Source organism: Vipera ursinii (genome assembly GCF_947247035.1).
Source record: "Vipera ursinii genome assembly, chromosome: 5".
NCBI classification, from domain to species: Eukaryota; Metazoa; Chordata; class Lepidosauria; order Squamata; family Viperidae; genus Vipera; species Vipera ursinii.
This window is the reverse complement of record NC_139518.1, coordinates 18,968,348-18,994,734: the sequence shown is the minus strand read 5'-3', so window position 1 is coordinate 18,994,734 and position 26,387 is coordinate 18,968,348. Positions and strand designations below refer to the sequence as shown.

At 43.8% G+C, this 26,387-nt stretch overlaps 1 protein-coding gene across 1 annotated transcript in view; it reads right to left on the bottom strand.

The window, feature by feature from the left end:
* Positions 1–25,327, bottom strand: part of BCHE (butyrylcholinesterase) — a 60,851-nt gene extending 35,524 nt beyond the window's left edge. Inside the window, exons 1-2 of the mRNA XM_083363599.1 lie at positions 25,228–25,327; positions 15,922–17,449 (exon numbers count right to left, since the gene is read on the bottom strand). Of these exons, the coding sequence (XP_083219725.1) occupies positions 15,922–17,444 (1,523 nt within the window). The 5' untranslated portion in view covers positions 17,445–17,449; positions 25,228–25,327. The remainder of the gene's footprint in view (positions 1–15,921; positions 17,450–25,227) is intronic.
* Positions 25,328–26,387: the final 1,060 nt, after the last annotated feature.

The following is a 26,387-nucleotide window of genomic DNA, read 5'->3' as shown; positions in this document are numbered from 1 at the left end:
TGAAAGCAATATCAGTCAACCAAAAAGTCAATTCTGAGTCAAGGACATATAAGAATCCAAAAGCATATTGAAATCCAATGGACAGAATTTAGGAAATAAGACAAGGGTTTTTTGTTTTGTTTTGTTTTAAAAAACCAGATTCATCTTAAAGCACGTCTGGAAAATTATCAGGCACCATAACACCCATCCTTTTCCAACTGTTGTTCATTTGGAGCTATACAAGACTAGGGATTTAGTTATAAGTAGACATGCTATTCTTGAAAAGCTCTTTTTGCACACAAGCAATTTCTTTGGCTTTGCATCTCCTGCAGTTATGAGATCTCACCTGGACTTCACCTTCTTAGTTTGTCAGATTGACCAAACTGATGAAGCAGGACAAGTAATCTTCGACTTACAATGAGTCACACCCAATTTAATGACAATTTTTGCCAGGGTCATTAAAAAATCACCACAGTTGTTAAATGAATCCAGATTCTCCCATTGATTTTGTTTGTTGGAAACTGTCTGGAAGGTTGTAAGTGGCAATTTCATGACCCCGGGATGCTGCAACTGTTGTATATGTTAGCCAGTTGTCAAGTGACCAAATTATGATCACCTATCCATAGGGATCCTGTGAGGGTCATAAGTGTGGAAATTAATCTTAAGTCACTTTTCAGAACCATCATAATTTCAAATGGTCATTCAAATGAATGTTCATAAGGACTTCCTCCTCTGCAGCAGCCCCCAGCCTTTTGGGCATCAGGGTCCAGGTTTGTGGAGATAATTTTTTTCACAGACTGGAGCGGGCATGACTTTGCGTGTTGTCTGCATCCCATGGATGGGTCTTTGCTTGTTTGTGCAACCTTTTTTTTCTGGCATGCTGTGGACCAGTGCTGATCCACGGACTGGGATTGGGGACCCCTGCTGTACAATATCTCCTCTTCAGATGTGATGGTGTCTGGGGAAGGAATTACACACTTTGACAGTTCTTTTTTTTTAAAAAAATGTTTTTTTAGCATTTGACAAGCAAATCTCACACATTTGTTGGGGAGATGATTATGATTAATGATAATAGGGAAGATGATAATGGCAAGCATTTATTCACCCTTATGTGTGTTTATTGTCTAGGTGCCTGATGATCATAGGGATAATAATGTAAGTGGTATGCCAAAAAATGTACAAACATTTCCTTTAAAATTTCTCAAGTTCTAAACATCTGGAAAAAGGATTTTGTTTTTCTGCCTTTTCCCCAGGGTACTTCATAATTTCTTTTGAATTCTCTTTGTGACATTATGAGATTTGTTTATGATGGCAGACTGTTGCAGGGTTTTAATGGTGCTGAGGTTTTGGTCACACATATTTCCCTCAAATTGAAGCCTCTTTGACTTCCAGTACTTCCTAGTCTGAAAAACACAGTATGTCAGGTTTCTTTCAGATTTAATTGAAATAGGGGAAGCCAGGAAGGAGGCCATGAACCGGAGAGAGAATTCTGATAAAGTTCTGAATTTTGAATTCTGAAAACAAAGTAATGTATTGGCAGATGAGACGCTATTATTTAGAGGCTTAGTACAAAATACTTTGCTTTCCTCTCTGTCATTGTTGTTTTGGTACAAACTAATATAATTTGATATCTCTAAAAATGATGTGCTACAACTCACTATGCTTTAAAATACTGATTTACTGTGTGTAAGACAATCTCTGATCTAAAACTTCTCTCTTCCCTAACTAAAGATCTGAACTTTGATAATTGTACAAGGAGAAACTGTGCTTGCAAAGAAAGCTAAAACCTCTTCCTAAATTAGGTTGTGTGGTTGTGTGTTGGTGCAATCTTGATTTTGATACAATGACGCGCTCTGTGAATGCTGTTTGCATTCACAGAGCACCTCATTTTATCAAAATCAAGATTGTACCAACTATGTATGTATGTATATATATATATATATATATATATATATATATATATATATATATATATATATATATATATATATATATATATATATATATATATATATATATATATATATATATATATATATATCCCCTTCATGGATTACTGCCTTGTCATGGCGAAGGGGCTTGCGTAATTCAATGAAGCTATGAGCTAAGCCGTGCAGGGCCACCCAAGATGGACAGGTCATAGCCGAGAGTTCTGACAAAACGTGATCCACTGGAGAAGGAAATGGCAACCCACTCCAGTATCTTTGCCATGAAAACCCTATGGACAGTACCAAAAGGCAAAACGATATGACGCTGGAAGATGAGCCCCTCAGGTCGGAAGGTGTCCAATATGCTACTGGGGAAGAGCAGAGGGCTAGTACTACTAGCGCCAGAAAGAATGAAGCGACTGGGCCAAAGCCAAAAGGACGCTCAGCTGTGGATGTGTCTGGTGGTGAAAGGAAAGTCCGATGCTGTAAAGATTTTTTCTCCATAGGAACCTGGAATGTAAGATCCATGAATCAAGGAAAGCTGGACGTGGTCAAACAAGAGATGACAAGACTGAACATCGACATCTTAGGTATCAGCGAACTAAAATGGACAGGAATGGGTGAATTTAATTCAGATGACCATCAGGTATACTACTGCGGGCAAGAATCCCTCAGAAGAAATGGAGTAGCCTTCATAGTCAATAAAAGAGTAGGAAAAGCAATACTAGGATACAATCCTCAAAATGACAGAATGATCTCAGTTCGAATCCAAGGCAAACCATTCAATATCACAGTAGTCCAAGTCTATGCCCCAACCACCAGTGCTGAAGAGGATGAAATTGACCAGTTCTATGAAGCCCTACAGCACCTTATAGAACTAACACCCAAAAATGATGTCCTTATCATCATGGGGGATTGGAATGCTAAAGTAGGAAGCCAAAAGATAAGCGGAATAACAGGCAAGTTTGGCCTTGGAGTACAAAATGAAGCAGGGCACAGGCTGATTGAATTTTGTCAAGAGAATACGATGGTCATAGCAAACACTCTTATCCAACAACCCAAGAGACGGCTCTACACATGGACATCACCAGACGGTCAACACAGAAATCAGATTGACTATATGCTCTGCAGCCAAAGATGGAGAAGCTCCATACAGTCAGTAAAAACAAGACCAGGAGCTGACTGTGGCTCAGACCATGAGCTTCTTGTTGCAAAGTTTAGGCTTAAACTGAAGAAAGTAGGGAAAAGCACTAGGCCACTCAGGTATGAATTAAATCATATCCCTGTTGAATATACAGTAGAGGTGACAAATAGATTTAAGGAATTAGATCTGATAGACAGAGTGCCTGAAGAACTATGGACAGAGGTTCGCGACATTGTACAACAGGTAGCAACCAAAACCATCCCAAAGAAAAAGAAATGCAAGAAAGCAAAATGGCTGTCTGAGGAAGCTTTGCAAATAGCTGAGGAAAGGAGGGAAGCAAAAGGCAAGGGAGGAAAACATAGATATGACCAATTGAATGCAGAATTCCAGAGAATAGCTAGAAGAGATAAGAATGCCTTCTTAAATGAACAGTGCAAAGAAATAGAAGAAAACAATAGAATAGGGAGGACCAGAGATCTTTTCAAGAAAATTGGAGAGATGAAGGGAACGTTTAATGCAAAAATGGGCATGATAAAGGACCAAAATGGCAGGGACCTAACAGAGGCAGAAGAGATTAAGAAGAGGTGGCAAAATTACACAGAAGAACTATACAAGAATGAGCTTAACGTCCCAGATAATCACAATGAGGTGGTCACTGACCTCGAGCCAGACATCCTAGAATGTGAAGTGAAGTGGGCCTTAGAAAAGCTGAGCAACAACAAAGCTAGTGGAGGTGACAGTATTCCAGCTGAGCTGTTCAAAATCTTAAAAGACAGTGCAGTAAAAGTGCTACACTCAATCTGCCAGCAAATTTGGAAAACTCAACAGTGGCCACAGGATTGGAAAAGATCAGTTTACATCCCAATTCCAAAGAAGGGCAGTGTTGTGACTCAGGGCCAGCCTGTGGGTCCGACAGCCAGCTCCGATGTATCGGATGACTCAGATGAGGGGGAGGGAAACGAACCGGCTGATGATGGTTTGGAGGCTTTGCAGAGCCCTCAGCCGGGGACCTCTTCTCAGCTGCGTGAGCCCGAGAGTGCGGAGGAAGATGACCCACAGCTTGCCCTGTTCAAGGACGCCCGACGCAGGAGGCAGTCGAGCAGGAACAAACAAAGAAAGGCTGTGGGACTCCTCGGGAGGAGGCACAGGGAGACCACGCCCTGAGCTCTCTATAAAAGGAGTGTTTGGGGAGGGGCTGGTTGCTGAAAGCAACTTTTCCGCTTGAGAAGACAAGCTCTAGTGTTTTTGTTAACTGCGTAATTAAATCTTGGCAGATGCCTTTTAGCCTTGGACGCTCTCCAGTCTCTTCTTTCTGAATAGGGGTTTGCCTTACTACAAGGCCAGAAGAGGGCTGGTTCAGAACAGTTTGCTTTCAGCCACCCACCCCTTATTACTACGATGGAGCAGCTTCTTGCCGAGAATGCCCAGCTCACCCAGCAACTCACTTTGCTGGCAGCTCAGGTGGCTCAACTGCAAGCTCAGGTACATGCTGCACCCCCCCCCAGGAAGAAATGTCAGATAGCTATGCCGGATAAATTTGCTGGTAATCCAGAACTGTTTCCTGCCTTCCTGGGACAATGTCAGCTTTTTATCAGCGTGAGAGCAGCTGATTTCCCCACTGACCGAGATAAGGTGGGATTCGTGTTGAGCCTTCTGTCGGGAGATGCAGCTCGTTGGGGCACGCCTCTGTTGGCACAGCCTAGCCCTTTGTTGGATAACTTTGGGGGGTTTTGTGACCATATGCGCCTCATGTACAAGGACCCGATTAAGGCGCAGACTGCCACCCGACGCCTGAAAGCTTTGAGGCAGGTTCAGCGCCCTCTACAGGCCTATATCAGCGATTTCCGGCTGCTTAGCCAGGATTCCGCCTGGAATGAGGCTGCGCTCGTGGATGCCTTTCAGGATGGCTTGTCAGAGGAGATGTTGGATGAGCTGGCCCGCGTGGACATTCCCTCAGATCTGAATGGGCTGATCCATCTTTGTCTGCGGATCGATGCCCGGCTGCAGCAGCGAAAGAGTCGCCGTGCCACCCCACAGACCCCTGCCGCCCCTGTTGTGCGTGAGCCCCCAGTCCAGAGGGAGGAGCCAATGGAGCTGGGTGCCGCCAGGTCCCGTCTATCGGTGACGGAAATGGACAGACGACGATCGGAGGGGTTGTGTTTTTACTGTGGGGACCCTGGACATTTGGCTGCTTCTTGTCCAAAGAAGCGTCCGCGGGCATCAGTGACCAAGCCGGCCCCGAGAAAGTCCCCTGCTTTGATGTCGGGAAACGGCCCGAGCCCGATCTAGATGGTGTGATAGATCGGACGACCCACCACGACCACGCCGAGCGACGCCATTCCGATGGTGCCTGTGAACCTCCACGGCATTTGATTTTGGAGGCACGACTGATCCTTCCTGGCAAGCCAGAGGGGATTCCGGTCCATGCCTTAATTGACTCTGGGGCTACCACTAACTTTATGGACTCGGCCTTCGTGGCCAAATGGGCTGTTCCTCAGTGTCCGGTGGATCCGCCCATGCTAGTGGAGACTATTGATGGTCGAGTGCTCCTGTCCGGGCCTATTACGGCTGCCACGCAACCAGTGAGTATGGCTATCAGTTCCCATGTGGAGGCCATTCAGTTCTACATCACTTCGGATCTGCACTTCCCCGTGGTCCTGGGACTGGCGTGGCTCCGGGCGCATGATCCACAGATCTATTGGTCTCAGAACTTGGTCACCTTCCCAGGTTTGCAGTGCGTGGACCACACCCGTCATATCTGTGCCGGCCAGGTGGAGGGCTCCTCAGGAGTTTCTTTGCCTCCCGAACTGTCCGACTTTGCTGATGTGTTCAGCGAGTCAGAGGCGGACCAATTACCCCCGCACAGGCCCTATGACTGTTCCATTGATCTAGTTCCTGATGCGCCTCTCCCAGTGGGGCGTTTGTATTCCATGTCGGAGCCCGAGTTGGCTGCATTGCGGGACTTTCTGACAAAGAATTTGGCTCGTGGTTTCATCCGGCCCTCGTCCTCGCCAGTGTCTGCGCCCGTGCTCTTCGTCAAAAAGAAGTCGGGCGAGTTACGGCTCTGCTGTGACTACCGGAAACTCAACGCCATCACGGTGCGTAACCGCTACCCGCTGCCCCTCATCCCCGAGCTCTTGGACCGACTCCGGGAGGCTAAGATCTTCACGAAACTGGACCTGCGTGGAGCTTACAACCTCGTCAGGGTTCGGCCGGGTGATGAGTGGAAGACGGCATTTAGTACTCGCTATGGACATTTCGAGTACACGGTGATGCCGTTTGGCCTGACCAACGCCCCCGCTGTGTTTCAGCATTTTATGAACGACATCTTTCGAGATCTGTTGGACCAGTTTGTCATGATTTACCTGGACGACATCCTGATTTACTCCCCGTCGCGTGAAGCGCATCATCAGCATCTCCGTCAGGTCCTGCAGTGCCTCCGGAAACATCGGCTGTTTGCCAAGTTGGAGAAGTGCCAGTTTTACCAGGAGACCATCGATTTCTTGGGTCACCGCATTTCTCCTGAGGGCATCGCCATGGAACCGAGTAAAGTTGAGTCGTTGCAGAGTTGGCAACCCCCACGTCGCGTGAAGGATGTTCAGCAACTTCTTGGATTTGCCAACTACTATCGAACATTCATTCCTGGCTTTGCTGCCTTGACAGCCCCCCTTACCCGGCTCCTGCAGAAGAAGACTCGGTTCCAGTGGAACGCCCCCGAACAACAGGCGTTCCAAGCTTTGAAGGACGCCTTCATGAAGGAGCCCATCTTGAAGCATCCTGACCCGCAACGGCCGTTTGTCGTGGAGGCGGATGCCTCCGACATTGCCATTGGGGCCGTGTTACTCCAGGCAGCGACGCCCAACGGTACCCTTTTCCCTTGCGCGTATCACTCTCGGAAATTGAACCCCTCGGAGCGCAACTATACCATCTGGGAGAAGGAGCTGCTGGCCATCAAGGCGGCGTTCGAGGCTTGGAGGCATCATCTGGAGGGGGCGCGGCATCAAATCGAGGTCCGGACGGACCACAAGAATATGGAAAGCCTGCAGACCGCTCGGAATTTGAACCAACGCCAGATCCGGTGGTCCCTCTTCTTTGCGAGGTTTGACATCCGGGTGCGGTACATACCAAGCGGGCACAACCAGAGAGCGGATGCTCTGTCCAGGAAGCCCGAGTACACCCGAGTGGAAGACAAGCTTCCGCCCAGGACAGTGATCCCCGTCGAGTCTTTTGCTGCGGTGCGGGAGCCGGTGGATATACGGGCTCGGATCCGGGAGGCGCAGCAGCAGGAGGCGGGGGTGGCTCAGCGGAAGGAAGAGGTGGGGCCAGATTCGCCTTGGTCGGTCACGGATGGACTCCTGTATTATCGTGACCGGCTCTATGTTCCAGGAGGGCCACTCAGGGGACTCGTCCTCAGCCAATGTCATGATAACCCGGCTGCGGGGCATTTTGGCCTGTTCAAGACTCTGAACCTGGTCTCCCGTACCTTCTGGTGGCCCCGAGTCCGACACGATGTCCAGTCTTATGTCACCTCCTGCGTCCCATGCAGGCAGGCCAAGTCAGCGACAGGGGCCCCGCCTGGTTTGCTGCAGCCTTTGCCAACGCCCAAGAGACCCTGGGGGTCTGTGTCCATGGACTTTCTGACGGATCTACCCCCATCCTCCGGCTTCACGACAGTGTTTGTGGTGGTGGACATGTTGACCAAGATGGCGCACTTCATCCCCTGTCGCGGCTTACCGTCAGCTCGCGCCACTAGTCGCATGTTCATCCAACAGGTGTTCCGGCTGCACGGCCTTCCCGATAGGGTCGTCTCCGATAGGGGGGCCCAGTTTACAGCCTGCTTCTGGCAGGAGTTGATGCGGGCGTTGGACATTAAGGTTTGCCTCTCGTCCGCGCATCATCCTCAGACCGACGGGGGTACCGAGAAGGTCATCGGCATCTTAGAGCAGTATCTGCGCTGCTATGTTAACCTGCAGCAGGACAATTGGGTGGACTATTTGGCCATAGCCGAGTTTGCCTTTAACAACTCACAGCACACCTCCACGCAGATGACACCGTTCTTGGCCAACGTGGGTTATCACCCCAGGTTTTTCCCCCTTTCTCCCATGGACTCACCGGAGCCGGCAGTGAACGAATTCATGGCGGAATTACAGGCGATCCATCGGTTGGTGCGACGGCAGCTGGAGAAGGCCAAGGCCGACTACAAGAGGTTCGCCGATCGGTCGAGAAGGGATACGCCTCCATTATCGGTGGGGGATCGGGTCTGGCTGTCCACCAGAAACCTACCATCCACTCGGCCGGCGAGGAAGCTGGACCACCGTTATCTTGGACCGTTCCCAGTCGAGGCCGTCATCAACCCGGTCGCCTATCGTTTAACTCTGCCACGTTCCCTGCGCGTGCACCCCGTCTTCCATCGGTCCTTGTTGGTCCCCGAACAACCGGCTTGTCCACTTTGCCAAGCGGAACCTCCCCCATCAGGACCTCGTGATGGCGACAGCACCCCCGAGTATGAGGTCGCCAGCATCAGGGATTCCCGCTGGCTGAAAGGTCGCTTCCAGTACCTGTTCGAGTGGAAAGGGTACGGGCCGGAGGACTTCACATGGGAAGACGCGACCGCCGTTCATGCCCCTGCGTTGGTGACTGCTTTTCACGAACAGTTCCCATCCCGACCGCATCCGGATCGGCAGACCCGGGGGAAGGGCCCTGCGGTGCGGGATAGTGTTGTGACTCAGGGCCAGCCTGTGGGTCCGACAGCCGGCTCCGATGTATCGGATGACTCAGATGAGGGGGAGGGAAACGAACCGGCTGATGATGGTTTGGAGGCTTTGCAGAGCCCTCAGCCGGGGCCCTCTTCTCAGCTGCGTGAGCCCGAGAGTGCGGAGGAAGATGACCCACAGCTGGCCCTGTTCAAGGACGCCCGACGCAGGAGGCAGTCGAGCAGGAACAAACAAAGAAAGGCTGTGGGACTCCTCGGGAGGAGGCACAGGGAGACCACGCCCTGAGCTCTCTATAAAAGGAGTGTTTGGGGAGGGGCTGGTTGCTGAAAGCAACTTTTCCACTTGAGAAGACAAGCTCTAGTGTTTTTGTTAACTGCGTAATTAAATCTTGGCAGATGCCTTTTAGCCTTGGACGCTCTCCAGTCTCTTCTTTCTGAATAGGGGTTTGCCTTACTACAAGGCCAGAAGAGGGCTGGTTCAGAACAGGCAGTGCCAAAGAATGTTCAAACTATCGCACCATTGCACTCATTTCTCATGCTAGTAAAGTCATGCTTAAAATCCTACAAGCTAGACTTCAGCAGTATGTGGATCGAGAACTACCAGAAGTACAGGCAGGATTTCGAAGAGGCAGAGGAACTAGAGATCAAATTGCCAACATACGCTGGATCATGGAGAAAGCTAGGGAGTTCCAGAAAAACATCTACTTCTGCTTCATTGACTATACTAAAGCCTTTGATTGTGTGGATCATAACAAACTGTGGCAAGTTCTTAAAGAGATGGGAGTACCAGACCATCTTATTTGTCTCTGGAAAAACTTATATGCGGGTCAAGAAGCAACAGTGAGAACTGGACATGGAACCACTGATTGGTTCAAAATTGGGAAAGGAGTCCGGCAAGGCTGTATACTTTCGCCCTGCCTATTTAACTTATATGCAGAGCACATCATGAGAAAGGCAGGGCTAGATGATTCAAAAGTTGGAATTAAGATTGCCGGAAGAAATATCAACAACCTAAGATACGCAGATGATACCACTCTAATGGCAGAAAGTGAAGAAGAACTAAAGAGCCTCTTGTTGCGGGTGAAGCAGGAGAGTGCAAAACTTGGGTTGAAACTTAACATTAAGAAAACCAAGATCATGGCATCTGGCCCTCTCAATTCCTGGCAAATAGATGGGGAATAAATGGAGGTAGTGACAGATTTTATTTTCCTGGGCTCCAAGATCACTGCAGATGGGGACTGTAGCCAAGAAATTAAAAGACGCTTGCTCCTCAGAAGGAAAGCCATGGCAAATCTAGACAGCACACTAAAAAGCAGAGACATCACCCTGTCAACAAAAGTGCGTATAGTCAAGGCTATGGTCTTCCCAGTTGCAATGTATGGCAGTGAAAGTTGGACCATATGAAAGGCTGAGCGCCAAAGAATTGAGGCCTTTGAACTATGGTGCTGGAGAAGACTCCTGCGAGTCCCTTGGACTGCAAGGCGATCAAACCGGTCAGTCCTAGAGGAGATCAATCCTGACTGCTCTTTAGAAGGCCAGATCCTGAAGCTAAAACTCAAATACTTTGGCCACCTAATGAGAAGGAAGGACTCACTGGAGAAGAGCCTAATGTTGGGAAAGATTGAGGGCAATAGAAGAAGGGGACGACAGAGAATGAGGTGGCTGGATGGAGTCACTGAAGCAGTAGGCGTGAGCTTAAATGGACTCCAGAAGATGGTAGAGGACAGGAAGGCCTGGAGGAATGTTGTCCATAGGGTGGCGATGGGTATAACATATATATATGTTTTCGTAGATTCTCGCGGGTGTCTGTATGTGTAGATCTAGAGTCTCGGGTTTCTTCCCGCGTTCCTTTCATCTTCAGAAAGTTGTGGCGACGTTTCGACGAAATCCCATCCGTCATCATCAGGCCGGAGTGTTCCTCCTGCTGCTTCCAGGAGCAATGCGTGGTCTGGCTGTTCCTTTCCTTCCTACTGCCGGTGGGGCTGTGTTCTGACTGGGTGGTGGCGTGGCTGCTTTCTGATTGGGTGGGGGAGATTGAAACAAACAACCAGTTACCTTTCCTGGATGTACTTATATACAAAAAACAAAACGGCACCCTAGGACACACAGTCTACCGAAAGAAGACACACACCAACCGTTACCTCAATGCGCAATCACATCATCACCCAGCACAAATAAATTCAGTAGCCAAAACACTAATAAAAAGAACCAGACGCCTTGCAGATGAAACACATATACAAACAGAACTACACACCCTGACAGACATATTGACAGCAAACAAGTTCCAAAAAAACAAAATCACCAATATGATTCAGCAGGGGACTCCGAAACAGAAAAACATCCAAGAAGAAGAACAGAACAACGGACGAGCCATCTTTCCCTACATAAAAGGAACAACCGACAAAATCAGTAAAGTACTACGCAAACATAACATCAAAACCGCATTTAACACTGACAGAAAGATATCAACCATCCTGAGAAATCCCAAAGACAAAATAGAACTGGAAAACCAGGGCATATACCAAATCCCATGCGCCTCCTGTCCAGCAACATACATCGGACAGACTAACAGAAGAATAGAGGTACGTGTAGAAGAACATAAGAACTCAGTACAGAAGAAAGATCACACATCTTCACTAGTACAACACATAAACACTACTGGACACAACATCAATTTTGAAGGTACAAAAACAATCGCCAAAATAGAACATCTCAATAGCAGAATAATCAGAGAAGCCATTGAAATAGAAAAACACCCAGACAGTATGAACAAGCAAGACGACACCTCCCGCCTACATGCCATTTGGAAACCAGCATTGATAGAGAAACGAATTTCAGCAAACAAGGATTTAAAAAACCAACAAACAACCCCAAATGCCACCACCCCCAGCAAGACTCATCCACACCCAGAACAAAAACTCTCCCACACAGAAGACAGAACAAGTCAAGCAAAAGTGCCATCACCCAAGCAGAAGAACGCACACACGAACCTGACTGACCCATACCAGAGATACATAGCAGGTCCTCGAACTCGGAGCCGGGCCAAGGCTCTGGAGGCCACTACACAGCCCACTCCTCAGGACACCAAATCACAACACTCAGGATATTACAACACAACAAAAAACCCACCCATTCAGAACACACCCCACCCAATCAGAAGACAGCCACGCCTCTAACCAATCAGAAGACAACCACGCATCCACCCAATCAGAAGACAGCCATGCCTCCACTCAATCAGAAGACAACCACGCCTCCACCCAGTCGGAGGACACCCCCACCCAATCAGAAAGCAGCCACGCCTCCACCCAGTCAGAACACAGCCCCACCGGCAGTTGGAAGGAAAGGAACAGCCAGACCATGCATTGCTCCTGGAAGCAGCAGGAGGAACACTCCGGCCTGATGATGACGGATGGGATTTCGTCGAAACGTCGCCACAACTTTCTGAAGATGAAAGGAACGCGGGAAGAAACCCGAGACTCTAGATCTCCAATGCAGCTCACGGAGCAAAGGTGCAACGTGGGAGTATCGGGAGACTCCCAACACAACTCTCGCGGCTGCATTCTGTACCAGTTGGAGCTTCCGGGTGGTCCTCAAGGGCAGCCCCATGTAGAGAGCGTTGCAGTAGTCCAGACGAGAGGCCACGAGCGCATGAGTGACCGTGCATAAATCATCCCGGCTAAGATAGGGCCGCAACTGGCGCACCAGGCGAACCTGGGCGAAAGCCCCCCTAGTCACAGCTCCTATATGGTCTTCCAAGGTGAGCCGTGAATCTAGGAGGACTCCCACGTTGCGAGCCCTATCTATGGGGGGTAATAGTTCACCCCCCATAGCAAGAGGTGGAATGTCCAAATAAACCCGGGATGAAGATATGCAAAGTCACTCAGTCTTGTCGGGGTTGAGTTGAAGTCTGTTCCTCCCCATCCAGACCCGAACTGCCTCCAGGCAACGGGACATCACGTTGAGGGCATCACTGGGGTGGTTTGGGGTCGAAAGGAAAAGTTGGGTATCATCAGCGTACTGATGATACTCAACTCCAAAACCACGAATGATCTCACCCAGCGGTTTCATGTAGATGTTGAACAGGAGAGGCAAGAGGACCGACCCCTGAGGAACTCCACAAACGAGAGACCTCGCGGTCGACCTCTGCCCTCCTGCCAACACCGACTGTGAACGTCCCTGGAGATAGGAGGAGAACCACTATAAGACTGTGCCTCCCACTCCCAGTCCCCTGAGACGCCGCAGCAAGATACCATGGTCGATGGTATCGAAAGCCGCCGAGAGGTCTAATAGGACTAGAACAGAGGAATATCCCCTGTCCCGAGCCCTCCAGAGATCATTCACCAGCGCGACCAATGCCGTCTCCGTGCTGTGCCCGGGCCTGAAACCCGATTGGTACGGGTCTAGATAATCCGCTTCATCCAGGACCAGAGGGAGCTGATGCGCCACCACACTCTCAACAACCTTTGCAAGAAAGCGAAGGTTGGAGACAGGACGAAAGTTGTTCAATACAGCTGGGTCCAAGGCAGGCTTCTTGAGGAGAGGCCTCACCACCGCCTCTTTCAAGACTGCGGGGAAGCTACCCTCACTCAGAGAAGCCGATATAACTGCCTGGAACCAGCTGCGTGTCCTCTCCCGGGCTGCATAGACCAGCCAGGAAGGGCAGGGGTCCAATAAACATGTGGTGGTGCTCAGCCTCCCCATGATCCTGTCCACTTCCTCCGGAGTCACAGAATCAAACTCATCCCAGGTGGTATCGGCAAGACTGCCCGTGTCCTGATCGCCAGACTCTGCCCAGTCAGAGTCCAGACCAGTCCGAATCCGAGCGATTTTGTCCGACAGATGCTGGTTAAACTCCTCGGCACGACCCTGCAAGGGATCCTCCCTCACCTCCTGATTTAGGAGGGAGCGAGTCTCCCTGAACAGGGCGGCCGGGCGATTATCTGCGGACGTGATAAGGGTGGCGAAGTGGTTAGACCTCGCCTCCCTTATCGCAGCGAGATAAGACCTAATGTGGGCTCTTAGTCGCAATCGGTCAGATTCGGATCGGCTGGATCTCCAACCGCTCTCTAGGCCCCGTCTCCGACGCTTCATCTCCCGGAGCTCCGCAGAGAACCATGGAGCTCGACGGGATCTGCACCGGGTCAGGGGCCGCAGGGGTACAACTCGGTCAAGAGCTTCAGTGGCCGTCCTTTCCCAGGCTTCCACTAAGGCATCTGCCGAGCTGTGAGCAAGGGAGGCAGGTGGGGACCCCAGCGCCGCCTGGAACCTCTGGGGATCCATTAAGCGTCTGCATGAGTTACTGAGGTAGGCCCACCTCTGCTTATGCCTCTGTGTTCTGGACCAGTTGAATTTTTCCAGCTGATGTTCAAGTGCAAGCCCATGTAAAACATGTTGCAATAATTGACTGGTAGGGCTTGAGTGATAGTCTAAAAGACCTTCTTTTTCTAGGAAAGTGTGCAAATGACACATCAGATGAAACTGCAAAAGCCTTTCCGGCATTAGCTGTTATCTTGTTGAAGAGTAGGACCTGTGAGATTAGAAAGACCCCCTTTTCAAATGGGGATCTGCTACTCCATCTCTGAAAACTACTCCAGATTTCTGGGGTGCATGGAAGAGAGACTGGCAAAAGAAAGGCCAAATTTAAAAATGAGCTGTATTCAGCTGGGACTTTAGGGAAAAAAAAAAGATTTCTGATAAATTTCTCAATGCATCCCAATAGAAGGGACAACCCCATTTTTCTTCTGGTCATATGACCCAGTACTGAGTATATACAGCCACACTGTACTTCCCAGTGCAATATAAACAGATACAACATGAGGTAAGAGCTGTAACACAGAGAGAGTGATCAACACATATGAATCTACCATGATGAAATATACTTCTTGCCTCCCTCCTTCTCTCGTTCCATCTCCCTCTCCCTTTCTTTCTTTTTCTCATGCACACATGTACAAATACACATACATACTTTATATAAGGTATGTGCAAACGTGAAATGCATATTATGGCCACTGTTTATCGAAGTTGATTGATATGCCAGCTTCTAGATGAATGTGAGCTTAAATGGACTCCAGAAGATGGTGGAAGACAGGAAGGCCTGGAGGAACGTTGTCCATAGGGTCGCGATGAGTCGGACACGACTTCGCAGCTAACAACAACAAGATGAATGTATCTACTCTGCATGAATTTTTATATAGGAAATAAAAGAGGTGGGAAATGCTAAGCAATTTTATTTGTTACATATAATTGACCTAGATACATTTCACTCCTACCATAGATGTTTCTGTGGTCTATCTTTTAAAAATGTGTACTCTGAAATTTGGATTGGCATTTTAGTCTTATTTTTATTTTGTACCATGCAAAAAGGTAACCTTAAGACAAATTAATAAGACTATCAATAACATACTGATTGAGAAAATGGTCAGGAGATATTTGTTGTAATAAATTCAGGAATTCATTCACTGATCTTTGGCTGTTTCTCAGATTGCCTCTTTAAGGCATATATTCACCATGATGCAAACTTTGTTACTACACACATGTTTGAAAACACGAAATATATGTGGATGAGTGAATGGATGTACAGACAAAAAGACAGTACATGCATGGGTTTTCTACTTTCTTATAGTTTCTTTCTTATGTTTAAAGTATAATAATTTAATGTTCTGGTGCTAAAGGTCACTTTCTACAATTATTCCTTGCCTTTCAAATTTTTCTCTTTGCATGTTGAAGAACATGATGGAAGAAAAGCTAAGGACACATGGAATGTCATACTTTGCAACTTGAAACACTAGACTTCAAATGCACCAGCTGTTGTGATGACAAATGAAGGTTCAGTTCTCTTGAAAGATAGTGAATGACTAATAATTCCAAAGCATAATCCAACATTGTCATCTTTTGAAAGTATTGGGAAGTATCTTGTCTAGAGAAATAACTAGCAGATTTTCCATTGCAAATATTATACTCTATTACTGCTATCAACGTCAGTATCCCATATTATTTTTCACATCGTTGCCAATATCTATGAACAATTGTATTAATATCAATAATAGAGCAGGAGTAGCCAGATGCAATTCTTATAAGCAGGCACTGAAAAAAAATACTTTCAATGTCTGAAGAGAAATAACAAGAAAAGTTGCCATATAAAATAAAACAGCCCTTACCCAGTTTTTGCAAAATTTGCCCAGTACTTCAGTATAGATCTGCTCAATGCTTCCTCTGCTTTAGTATAATTAACTCTTCGCTCTAGAGGTAATCCAAATACAAACTCAATTTCATAACCATGTGGAACTCCCATCCAGTCTGGCCAAGCAAGTTTTGAAGATCTGTGCTCAAAGAAGTAAAAAAAAGCATTGTTCCCTGCCAAGGCAAACTGTTTTATGAACTCTACTGCAGGGCATATGAAATAGTAATCCCCAACGATATCATCCATAGCATCACGATAATTGAAAATATTCTTCTCATCTTCCCAGTCTGTGTAGTGAAAAGCAATAGACTCCAATCCAATTTCATTTAATTGTGGAAAGGCAACTTTCAAACCTGCATGGAATTCTGTTTCATTGATAACACTGTTGTTATCTTTGCTGAAGCCAGGAGCACCATACACAAGAATAGTTGTCCCCTCATCTTTGTTTACTCCAATCAAGATCTGTGTTTGTTTAAAGTGTCCATTTTTCAACAATATTTCTGGCATATCAGCAAGAAAGTCACCATCAACTATGGGACAAAAATGCAGATTTATGAGACCAGTGTATATTAAAACATCTCCTCCTTTCTCCAAAATAATTTGGGGATCTTTATTTTGAAGACAAAAAATGATCTCAGTTTCATTTTTGCCAGCACAGTGGAGGAGTTCAGCTAGCATTAGAGTTCTTCTTCTTGCTTCAGATGGTACAATTGTACCCCAAGGAGCATTCCCAGACCCACTTTGCATGATTGCCCTAGTGAAGAGAGGATAGCTTTGAGGAGAAAGAAGATGGAAGCTTACAGACCCTGCTCCAGCACTTTCTCCAAACAAGGTCACACTTTTAGAATTACCTCCAAAGGCTCCTATGTTGTCATGGATCCATTGAAGTGCTAGCCTTTGATCAAACAAACCTACATTTCCTGGTGCGTCTTTATTTCCTGGCAAAGCCAAGAATCCAAAAGGCCCTAATCTATAGTTCATTGACACAACAATGACTCTTTCCACTTGAGCTAGAAACTTGCCATCATAAACAGAGAGTGAAGATGTCCCACTGTGGAAGCCACCTCCATAAATCCATACCATGACTGATGCATTTTTAGGCTTGGGAGAAGGAACCCATATATTGAGATAAAGGCAGTCTTCACTAAGGTTTGTGTTTGGATTCCACATCTCTGATCCTTCAAAGCCAGGGAATGTATTATCTGGGAGTTGAAAACAAGAATTGGCATACTTAGTGGCATCCCAAATTCCTCTCCATTGTTCTCGAGGTTGTGGCTTTTTGAAACGTAGACTACCAATTGGTGGTGTTGCAAAAGGAATCCCAAGAAATGCAGTTACTGTTCCACCAAGCACAGGTAATTGGATACCTTTGACCATTCCATTCTTAGTAGCAATGATGGTGTCATCTCCATCAGGGAACACCTTCTTGACAAACATACAGAACAGCAGAAGCCACATGGTAACTTTTGTGAGGCTGCACATCTCACTGGTATGCATCATGAATTCTGAAATAAAAGAAAAAGAAAGAGTTTAAGCAGAACTTTCAGATGCAGAAATGCAGTGAGCCACTGCATTGGGGAGCTGTCTTGTACAGCCTCAAAAGACTAACTGGAAGCTGTACTCAAAGTAAATGCACCTCAAAGACAGACCAGTTGGGAAACTGTCCCAATTTCATTATTTACAAAGTATAACCAGATGGAAGTGAAGAAAAGATAGTAGGGATGGTATAAGGACTCCTGCTTTGGACAGTGGGTTGGACTCCAAGGTCCCTTCCAGCCCTATAATGCTATGATTCTATGAAAATTAATAAAAATAGTGATAAATTGGAAAGGATTCAGGATTGGTACAGGACTTTGTTGAAACAAGTGACTTTAGAAAGGGTGAAATCATCATGGACATTTTATGAGGCCAAGGTTATGCAGAACAGAACAGATAGAAAAAACAAGGTTTATTACAACAACTTGTTTGCCTAGGAATGATTGTCTCTGTATGTGTGTTTTTGTGTACATGTAGAAGTAAATACATGAATATGTACTTCCTATTGACTGTGCTAAGTAATGTATAAAATTTTGGTTTGGAAATTAATACTTGAACAACAGTAAAAAAGTCATATTTTTATATTCTTAATAAATATAAAAAGGGGAAAAGCTCCATAATAATATGCAGTAACTTGGAAATTTTGAGTAATTTCCTCTTGAAAGAAAGATATGGGAAAGAGAAAAAAGTATTCTATCTCCTCATTACTGTCACTTTAAACAATCTGTTCTCAAGTCATATGAGTAATGCTTCTATCCTTAAAAGGAGCAGAGTTGATTTCTGTGGAAAATACAGCTGTTGAACTCTTGAAGGGCTGTTTTGCTGGTTTCCAGCTAAGATTATGAAAGCTGAGACTAGAAAATAGGAATGTTTTTTTTCCCCTTTAAGTGCTTCCTAAGTGTATGGTAGTATCAAAGGAAGTGAAGGACAGAGAAGAGTTATCAGAGACAATATTTCACTGATTCAGTTGAATGCAAGACCAAATGGAAAGCCACACTATAGGAGCCAAGTACTGAGGAAAGGAATTGGAAGGAACAGTAAATGTTCTGCATTCCATAAAGAAATATGAAACTTTATCTTTAAACTTTTCTCACTGAGGATCTTACAGGAACAACATGTGCATGGATGAAAGTTGTGCTTTAATAGAGGGACAGAATCATGATCATGTGAAGCTCAAGTACTGCTTTACACAGTCTTAGTAAGACCACAGTTGGAATACTGCATCCAGTTCTGGTCACCACAATACAAAGAGGATGTTGAGACTCTGGAATGAGTGCAGAGAAGAGCAACAAAAATGATTAGGGGCTGGAGGCTAAAATATACGAAGAATGATGACAAAAATTGGGTATGTCTAGTCTAATGAAAGGGATGCGGTGGCTCAGTGGGTTAGGACGCTGAGCTTGTCGATCAGAAGGTCGGCAGTTTGGCAGGTTGAATCCCGAGTGCCGCGTAACAGAGTGAGCACCTTGTTACTCGTCCCAGCTGCTGCCAAGCTAGCAGTTCGAAAGCACATAAAAATGCAAGTAGAAAAATAGGGACCACTACAGTGGGAAGGTAACAGCGTTCCATGCACCTTTGGCATCTAGTCATGCCGGCCACATGACCATGGAGACGTCCTCGGACAAGCGCTGGCTCTTCGGCTTTGAAACAGAGATGAGCACCAGCCCCTAGGGTCGGAAATGACTAGCACACATGTGTGGGGGAACCTTTACCTTTTACCTAGTCTAATGAAAAGGAAGACAAGGGGGGACATGATAGCACTGTTCCAATATTTGAGGGGATCCTACAAAGACAAAACTATTCTCCAAAGGCGAGACAAGAAACAATGGTTGTAATCTAACCAAGTAGAGAAGCAACCTAGAACTAAGGAGAAATTTGCTAATGGTAAGAGCAGTTAATCAATGGAACAGCTTGCCTACAGAAATTGTGGGTGCTCCATCACAGAAGGATTTCAAAAAGGGACTGGACAATCATTTCTATGAAATGATATAGGGTCTCCTGCTTGAGCATAGGGTTGGACTAAAAGACTTCCAAGGTCCCTTCCAACACTATTAATCTATGTTTTATGTTATCTTCAGTCTGGTGTATAATAAAACTGCTCTAGAGAAATACTTAAATGTGATTTGAATGGACTTAGTCCTCAAACTTCAAGTTTAGGAACATGGATGCCTCTTGCCAGGAAGCAAGACTACAGAAGTGACAGGCTTTCTGCACCATGCCTAATTTCTCCAAGGTTTGGCCAAATCAAATAACTGCCCACCAAAGAATAAAGCAGATGATGATAGGTTGCTCCAATATGGCAGAAATTGGTTAAACAAGGGCTCTTGGGAACCAGCAAAATATCTGATAGATCTAACTTCCCCTGAGGTGGAAGATTTTTTTTTAAAAAAACTAGATATAATATCTTACCATCTGTATTGCTGTAAGGTTTATCCTCAAGACCCCCTCTACCAAGTGAAGCTGCTACGTAGTGAGAAAAAGATTGCATCCATTTGTCATGTATAATTTCACTGTAAATTATTACAGGGATATTAGGTCTATTGATATTTGGCAAAAGAAAGTTCAGGATTGTATTGGTTGGAAACATGCAGAAGAGGCCTTCATCCTGCAGTGGATAGACAATGGCTAAAATGATGATGAGGATGAGGATGAGGATAAGGATGAGGATATAAATTGCCAAGAAGGCCAGACAACCTATGTGAATGAAATTTCCCTTCATTATTTTTTCAATAGCCATTTTTTGTGTTGCAGCAATGAAAATAAGTCATAACTGGTGCCAGGCATAACCATTTATAATTTATGTATGAATTCTGATTTGTTATGCAAATTCTGCAATCATCCTACTTATTTTGTTTTAGGTGATGTGCATTTTTACTCCACCGACTATAGACATATACTTGCACAGTATGTTAATACACATTATTGTATTTGCCTATTTTGTTATTATTTTACAATAGAAATTCCTTACTGTGATTGTATTCTATCTATTTAATTTGATTTTTGTGTTGTATATTTTGTAAATTATTCAGCAGTAACTAAATAAACATTGCCATCCTTTTAAAATGTTTTTTTCACTGGAGATGGAGTCAAACATCTATTTCAAGAATGCCAGATACAAAACTGATATCCAAGGTTCTTTTCTCATTATTAAATGCAAAGACATTTTGTTTTTCTTTTGCCATACTATTTAATAAGTGTAAGAGTGACCCATGTACAAATATGAAGGAATTCCAATGTCTGCAAAATTGTTTAATACTTGATTACTTATATCTTGAGCTCTGCAAAATCAACAGCTCTGACTAATGAAACCAGTGTTTATTTTCAAGACTGAGAAAGAAGCCATGTGCATGTATGGATTCTTAATAGCCTAACCTGCCTTTTCCATTTCAAAGAATATGTTTAAGGCATCTCAAATAACCATTATAAATCTACCATCATTAAAAAAAACCACCCTAATTGTAATCCTGATTCAGTGGTAAAGCACATTTCAGCAGGAAGGAATATCATCTGAGGTCTTAAAAAGTTGCCACTGTTGATCACATAGTTGAACAAAGAGATTAAGCTGATATGAGACTTTGTGTGTTCTTTACAATAAGGAGGAAGATTGGATTTATTTAGCAAGTCTAGAGAAAGACTATGTCAACTTTCATTAGCTAGAGAACCAAGTCTCTGTTAGGTAGAGAGTAAGGAAGCTGACCTTGTTGGAAATGTGCAGAAACTGTAACTTAGGCAAAAAAGGTTAAAACATTTTTAAAGTCTAGAACAATCAGATAACATTGGAAAGTGATTTGGGTTTGCAGTTTACTAATTCACTAGAGTATAAAAAGAAAGAGGAAGTAACTGTGAGAGGGATCTCGGAGTCCTAGTAGACAATCCCTTCAATATGAGCCAGCAGTGTGCTGCAGCTGCCAAAAAATCCAACACAGTGCTAGGCTGCATTAACAGAGGGATAGAATCAAGATCAAGTGAAATGTTAATACCACTTTAAATTGCCTTGGTAAGGCCACACCTGGAATACTGCATCCAGTTTTGGTCACCATGATGTAAAAAAGATGTTGAGACTCTAGAAAGGGTACAGAGAAGAGCAACAAAGATGATTGGGGGACTGAAGGCTAAAACATATCGGGAACGGTTGCTGGAATTGGGTATGTGTAGTTCAATGAAGAGAAGGGTGAGGGGTGACATGATAGCAGTCTTCCAATATCTCAGGGGCTGCCACAGAGAAGAGGAAGTCAAGCTATTCTCCAAAGCACCTGAAAGCAGGACAAGAAGCAACGGATGGAAACTAGTCAAGGAGAGAAGCAACCTAGAACTAAGGAGAAACTTCCTGACAGTTAGAACAATTAACCAGTGGAACAACCTGCCTCCAGAGGTGGTGAATGCTCCAACACTGGAGGTTTTTAAGAAGAGACAGGACAGCCATTTGCCTGAAATGGTATAGGGTTTCCTGCCTGAGCAGGGGGTTGGACTAGATGACCTCCAAGGTCCCTTCCAACTTATTATTATTATTATTATTATTATTATTATTATTATTATTATTATTATTATTATTAGACTTGCAACATTCTATTATTATAGCCAATCTCAATAAAAATGCTCTTAGACTTCATATGGAGTTGATTCCTGGTTTAGTATACTGAGCAGGGCTGAACAATTGGTATGGAGTGGCAAGTTTACAAATAACTGTAACTGTTCAAGATTAAATTATATGAAAGCTTTTGCGGAGATCCTATATTTGCTAGTCACTCTATTACCAATCAGTTTCAGTATTTTTATTTCTCTCTTATATGTACTAGTACCCTTTAAGGCATAGCTCCTTTCAATTATAGCTAGCCATAGATATTCAGTGGACCGAGCTACTGGGGAATAATCCTGTGATATCTAAAGAATGGACTTCCTTTTTTCTCTTAGATGCACATCTGTTAAATAGGACAATAATTCACTCTTTTCCCAATCATTGCATGCAGACATGACAGTTAGAGCATTCATTTGGACAACTACTAAACCAAAATTTCTCAACCTGGGAAACTTAAAATGTGTGGACATGTGGACACCTTTAAGATGTACAGTATGGACAACTTCCAGAATTCTTCAATGCAAGAGTTCACTCAACTCTCAGAATTCAAGTCTTCAATTCCCGTGTTGGAATTTTGGGAGATGTGGTCCACATATCTTCAAATTCCCAGATTGAGAAAAATTGTGCTAAGCATTTAGATCAGGGGTGTCAAACTCAATTTCATTGAGGGCCGCATCAGCATTGCGGTTGCCCTCAGGGAGCCGGGTGGGTATGGCCAGGGTGGGCATGGCTAGAGTGCGTATGGCCTACTGGGTGGGCATGGCCAGCTCTACATCGTTCGCATCAAGGGTGCCTATGGGGGCCTGGGCAGGAGTGGGACAGATCTGAGGGTTTCTGGCAGAAGAAGATGGGACTGGGACAAGTGCCAAGGCAGTGGGGGCCATTCCCTCACTGTTTCCAGGATGGCTTTGCGGGCCGCATGAAACCACTTCGTGGGCCGGATCTGGCCCCCGGGCCTTGTGTTTGACATGTCTGATTTAGATAATAATAAAAACTGGGTAGGGGAATGACGTTATCAAAAAAAGAAAAAAAGAATACATATTTTTTTTAAAAAAAGAGTTAAAACAGAGTCCTATGTATATCTATTCAGAAGTACGTACATCTCTTTGCATTTTGATAGTAATTATTCTTAGATATGCTACAAATAATGCAAAACCAAAAAAACCAAAAATCAAGGCTACCTATTTCTATCAATAATAAATTGAGTTCAGTGTTATAGTAAACTACACAAGCTCTTATTTTCACAACTGAAAGATATTGATTTGAGTTTTTAAATGCGTAGATTTATTGAAAGTGTAATCCATTTTCTCCCTTGTAATAAAAACTGGAAAGGAAAAACATCAGATGAGCCTGAATATGTCTACTTTAAAGCAAGTCTTACTAAGTATATAATGTTAGTTGGATTGAAATCTAAACTACACATTTAATTACAAACTGTTTCATCCTATAAGACATTAATCAACATGATTTAACTTACTTAAGAAAGTGAGGGGAAACATGTTGAAATACTGGTCTTTATCTTTTCTTTTTTTTAATTGAAAAGTTTTACAATACATTTTATCTTTAACAATCCCTCCCCCCTCCCTCCACCCAACCCTTCCTAACCCTCCATAACCCTCCCCCCTTCCCCCTCCCCCTTCCCAACTTCCCAGAGCTAAATACAAGGTATAAAGGTAAAAACAATCATAAACAACCATATGTTAACAACAATAAACTATTAAGTCTATTGCACTCTAGCTCATATGAGATGACTACAAGCAATACTAATATCACATAAAACAAACGTATTCAAATGCTAAGTGAAACTTTTTGGTCCCATATTTGTTCTGGATATAATCAATCCACTTTTTCCACTCCATAATATAACGTTCTTGCGAATTATCTTTCAAATAAGCCGAAATCTTTGCCATTTCCGCCAGGTCAGAAACTTTTAGAGTCCATTCTTCTATAGTTGGCAGATCCTCCTTCTTCCAATATTGACCTACTAAAAGTCTTTATCTTTTCTTCATTACATTATATTTAAACCATACAGATTTCAAGGGAATTATTTACAAGTAAATATGTGGAGTACTGACCCTATATTTCATGCATATTGAAACAAAAACAAAACATCCCGTTCGCAAAAAAGTCAAACATTCAGTTAAGTGCAGCTATTTCCAACACCTAGAGAATGCTTCTTGTTTAGTTGCATAAGGAACTAAACAAGGAATTTACCAGGAATTTACAAACAAAATATTTAGACCCCTATGCTTAAATAAAGGAATCAGCACTGAAAAGAAAAACAAAGGGAAAAAAATCAAACATCAATTTCCTTTTCCTTGGTTTATAAAGATATTTGTAGATTATACAAAGAAAGAAAACCAATCCAAATGTTTACCAGTCTCTATATCTGAAATGGTGCTCAAACAAAATGGTACATATCATAGGCTGTTGTTCTATTAATATGAACACAAGTACATACTGTATAGCAATGTGCTGGCTGGCAGCCAATGTTAGCTATTAACTATATATACTGGAACCTGTCATAATGTTAAACATACCAAATGGTCTATGTAACACTTTTTGAACTGTTCTAATTTTCCACCGATTAGCATTTTAGGAAGTCAAACATTTGGCAATAGGAAATTGATTCTTGTTAACCCAAAGCAATTCAAAACAAATCTATCTTGTTCTCATAAGATTAAAAGTGATTAGAAAGTTTGTTTCAGGAGATATGCAAATTGAGACGCAAGTTTAGATATGTTTATTTTTAAAGATATAGCCTTACTCCATGGCAGTTAAGCAGAATATACTTCACTATTAGCATTCAATGAAGCAACACAAATTGATCTCAGTGATTGCTTCCTCTCTTTGTAAATCTTTAGTCAACCAAAAATCTATATACAAGGCAATTTGACCTTAATTTAAATTCAGAAAGTGGTGAAATTAATAAATGATTTTTTAAAAGTTCAGTTTAATTTACTTAGCCCAGAATCCATTGAATAATGCTATGGTTCAATACACCTGCCTGCTTACTTGTTCCATCATTTCCATTTGCAGAATAAACTTTGTATTCTCAGCAGACCAACACATGGACAAAACACAGCATTTTAGCAGAGTGCAATTCTGTACATATCAAGCTTAACTATAACTTATGCTGATAGAGATCAATGTAAATAGAGAATCTCTTACCCCAGTTCGTGTTATAGAGAAGCCAACTGAGAGGGGGGAAGAGGGAGAGGGAGAGAGAAAGAGCACGCAACGTTATTTAATACTTCAGGAAACTGCAGTGTTCAGCATTTTCTATAAAGCTTCCAAATTGGACTGCTGACATTATAATCAACTGTTTAGGACAGCGATCGCGAGACTTGGCAAGAGGAGTTTGATCTGAAGGGAGGCAGTCTTTATATATGACATCTGTTCAAAATAGCTGAAAGACTTGAAAGTTAACAGAAGCAGGGGATTTGAACATTCTTAGAAAATGGAAAATGAAAGAAGTACATTTTTAGTTTGAAAAAACTACCAACTCTACAGAAGAAAAAAGTCAGAGACAAGGTATCTGTACTCCCCCCTGCCCATGTTTGCTTTTGTTCTGTTCCATTCATGGATAAGAATAAAGAAGGTATTGTACTATGTTCTTGGACATCAGAAAATCTGATGGCTCCTAAATGGAGATCACACCATTTTTTATATATTTTCAATTTTGGTTTGATTTTGTTTTGCTTCTTTTTTGTAAAGAGAAGTAAACAGGGGAGAAAACAGAAAATAAATATTCAAGGAAGAAAATAAGAATATTGAGAGGAAGGGAAGGAGAGGGAGGAGAGAGGGAGGGAGGAAGCAAGCAAGCAAATATTGCAGAATGCATATAAAAATGATATAGATGATATATCATCTATGATATAGATGATATAGAATGGGAAGTATAACAACTGGACCAAACATCACTATGGAGGAGGTTGAACATTCAATAAAAATAGCAAAAACAAGAAAAGCCATCAGGTCCTCCATAGTGATGTTTGGTCCAGTTGTTATACTTCCCATTCTATATCATCTATATCATAGATGATATATCATCTATATCATTTTTATATGCATTCTGCAATATTTGCTAGCTTGCTTCCTCCCTCCCTCTCTCCCCCCCTCTCCTTCCCTTCCTCTCAATATTCTTATTTTCTTCCTTGAATATTTATTTTATGTTTTCTCCCCTGTTTACTTCTCTTTACAAAAAAGAAGCAAAACAAAATCAAAACAAAATTGAAAATATATAAATTGTCTTGCAGCAAGACAATGGGACAATTTTTTTATTGCAGCTCTTCAATCAAATATATGAAACAGGAAAGATACCAAATGAT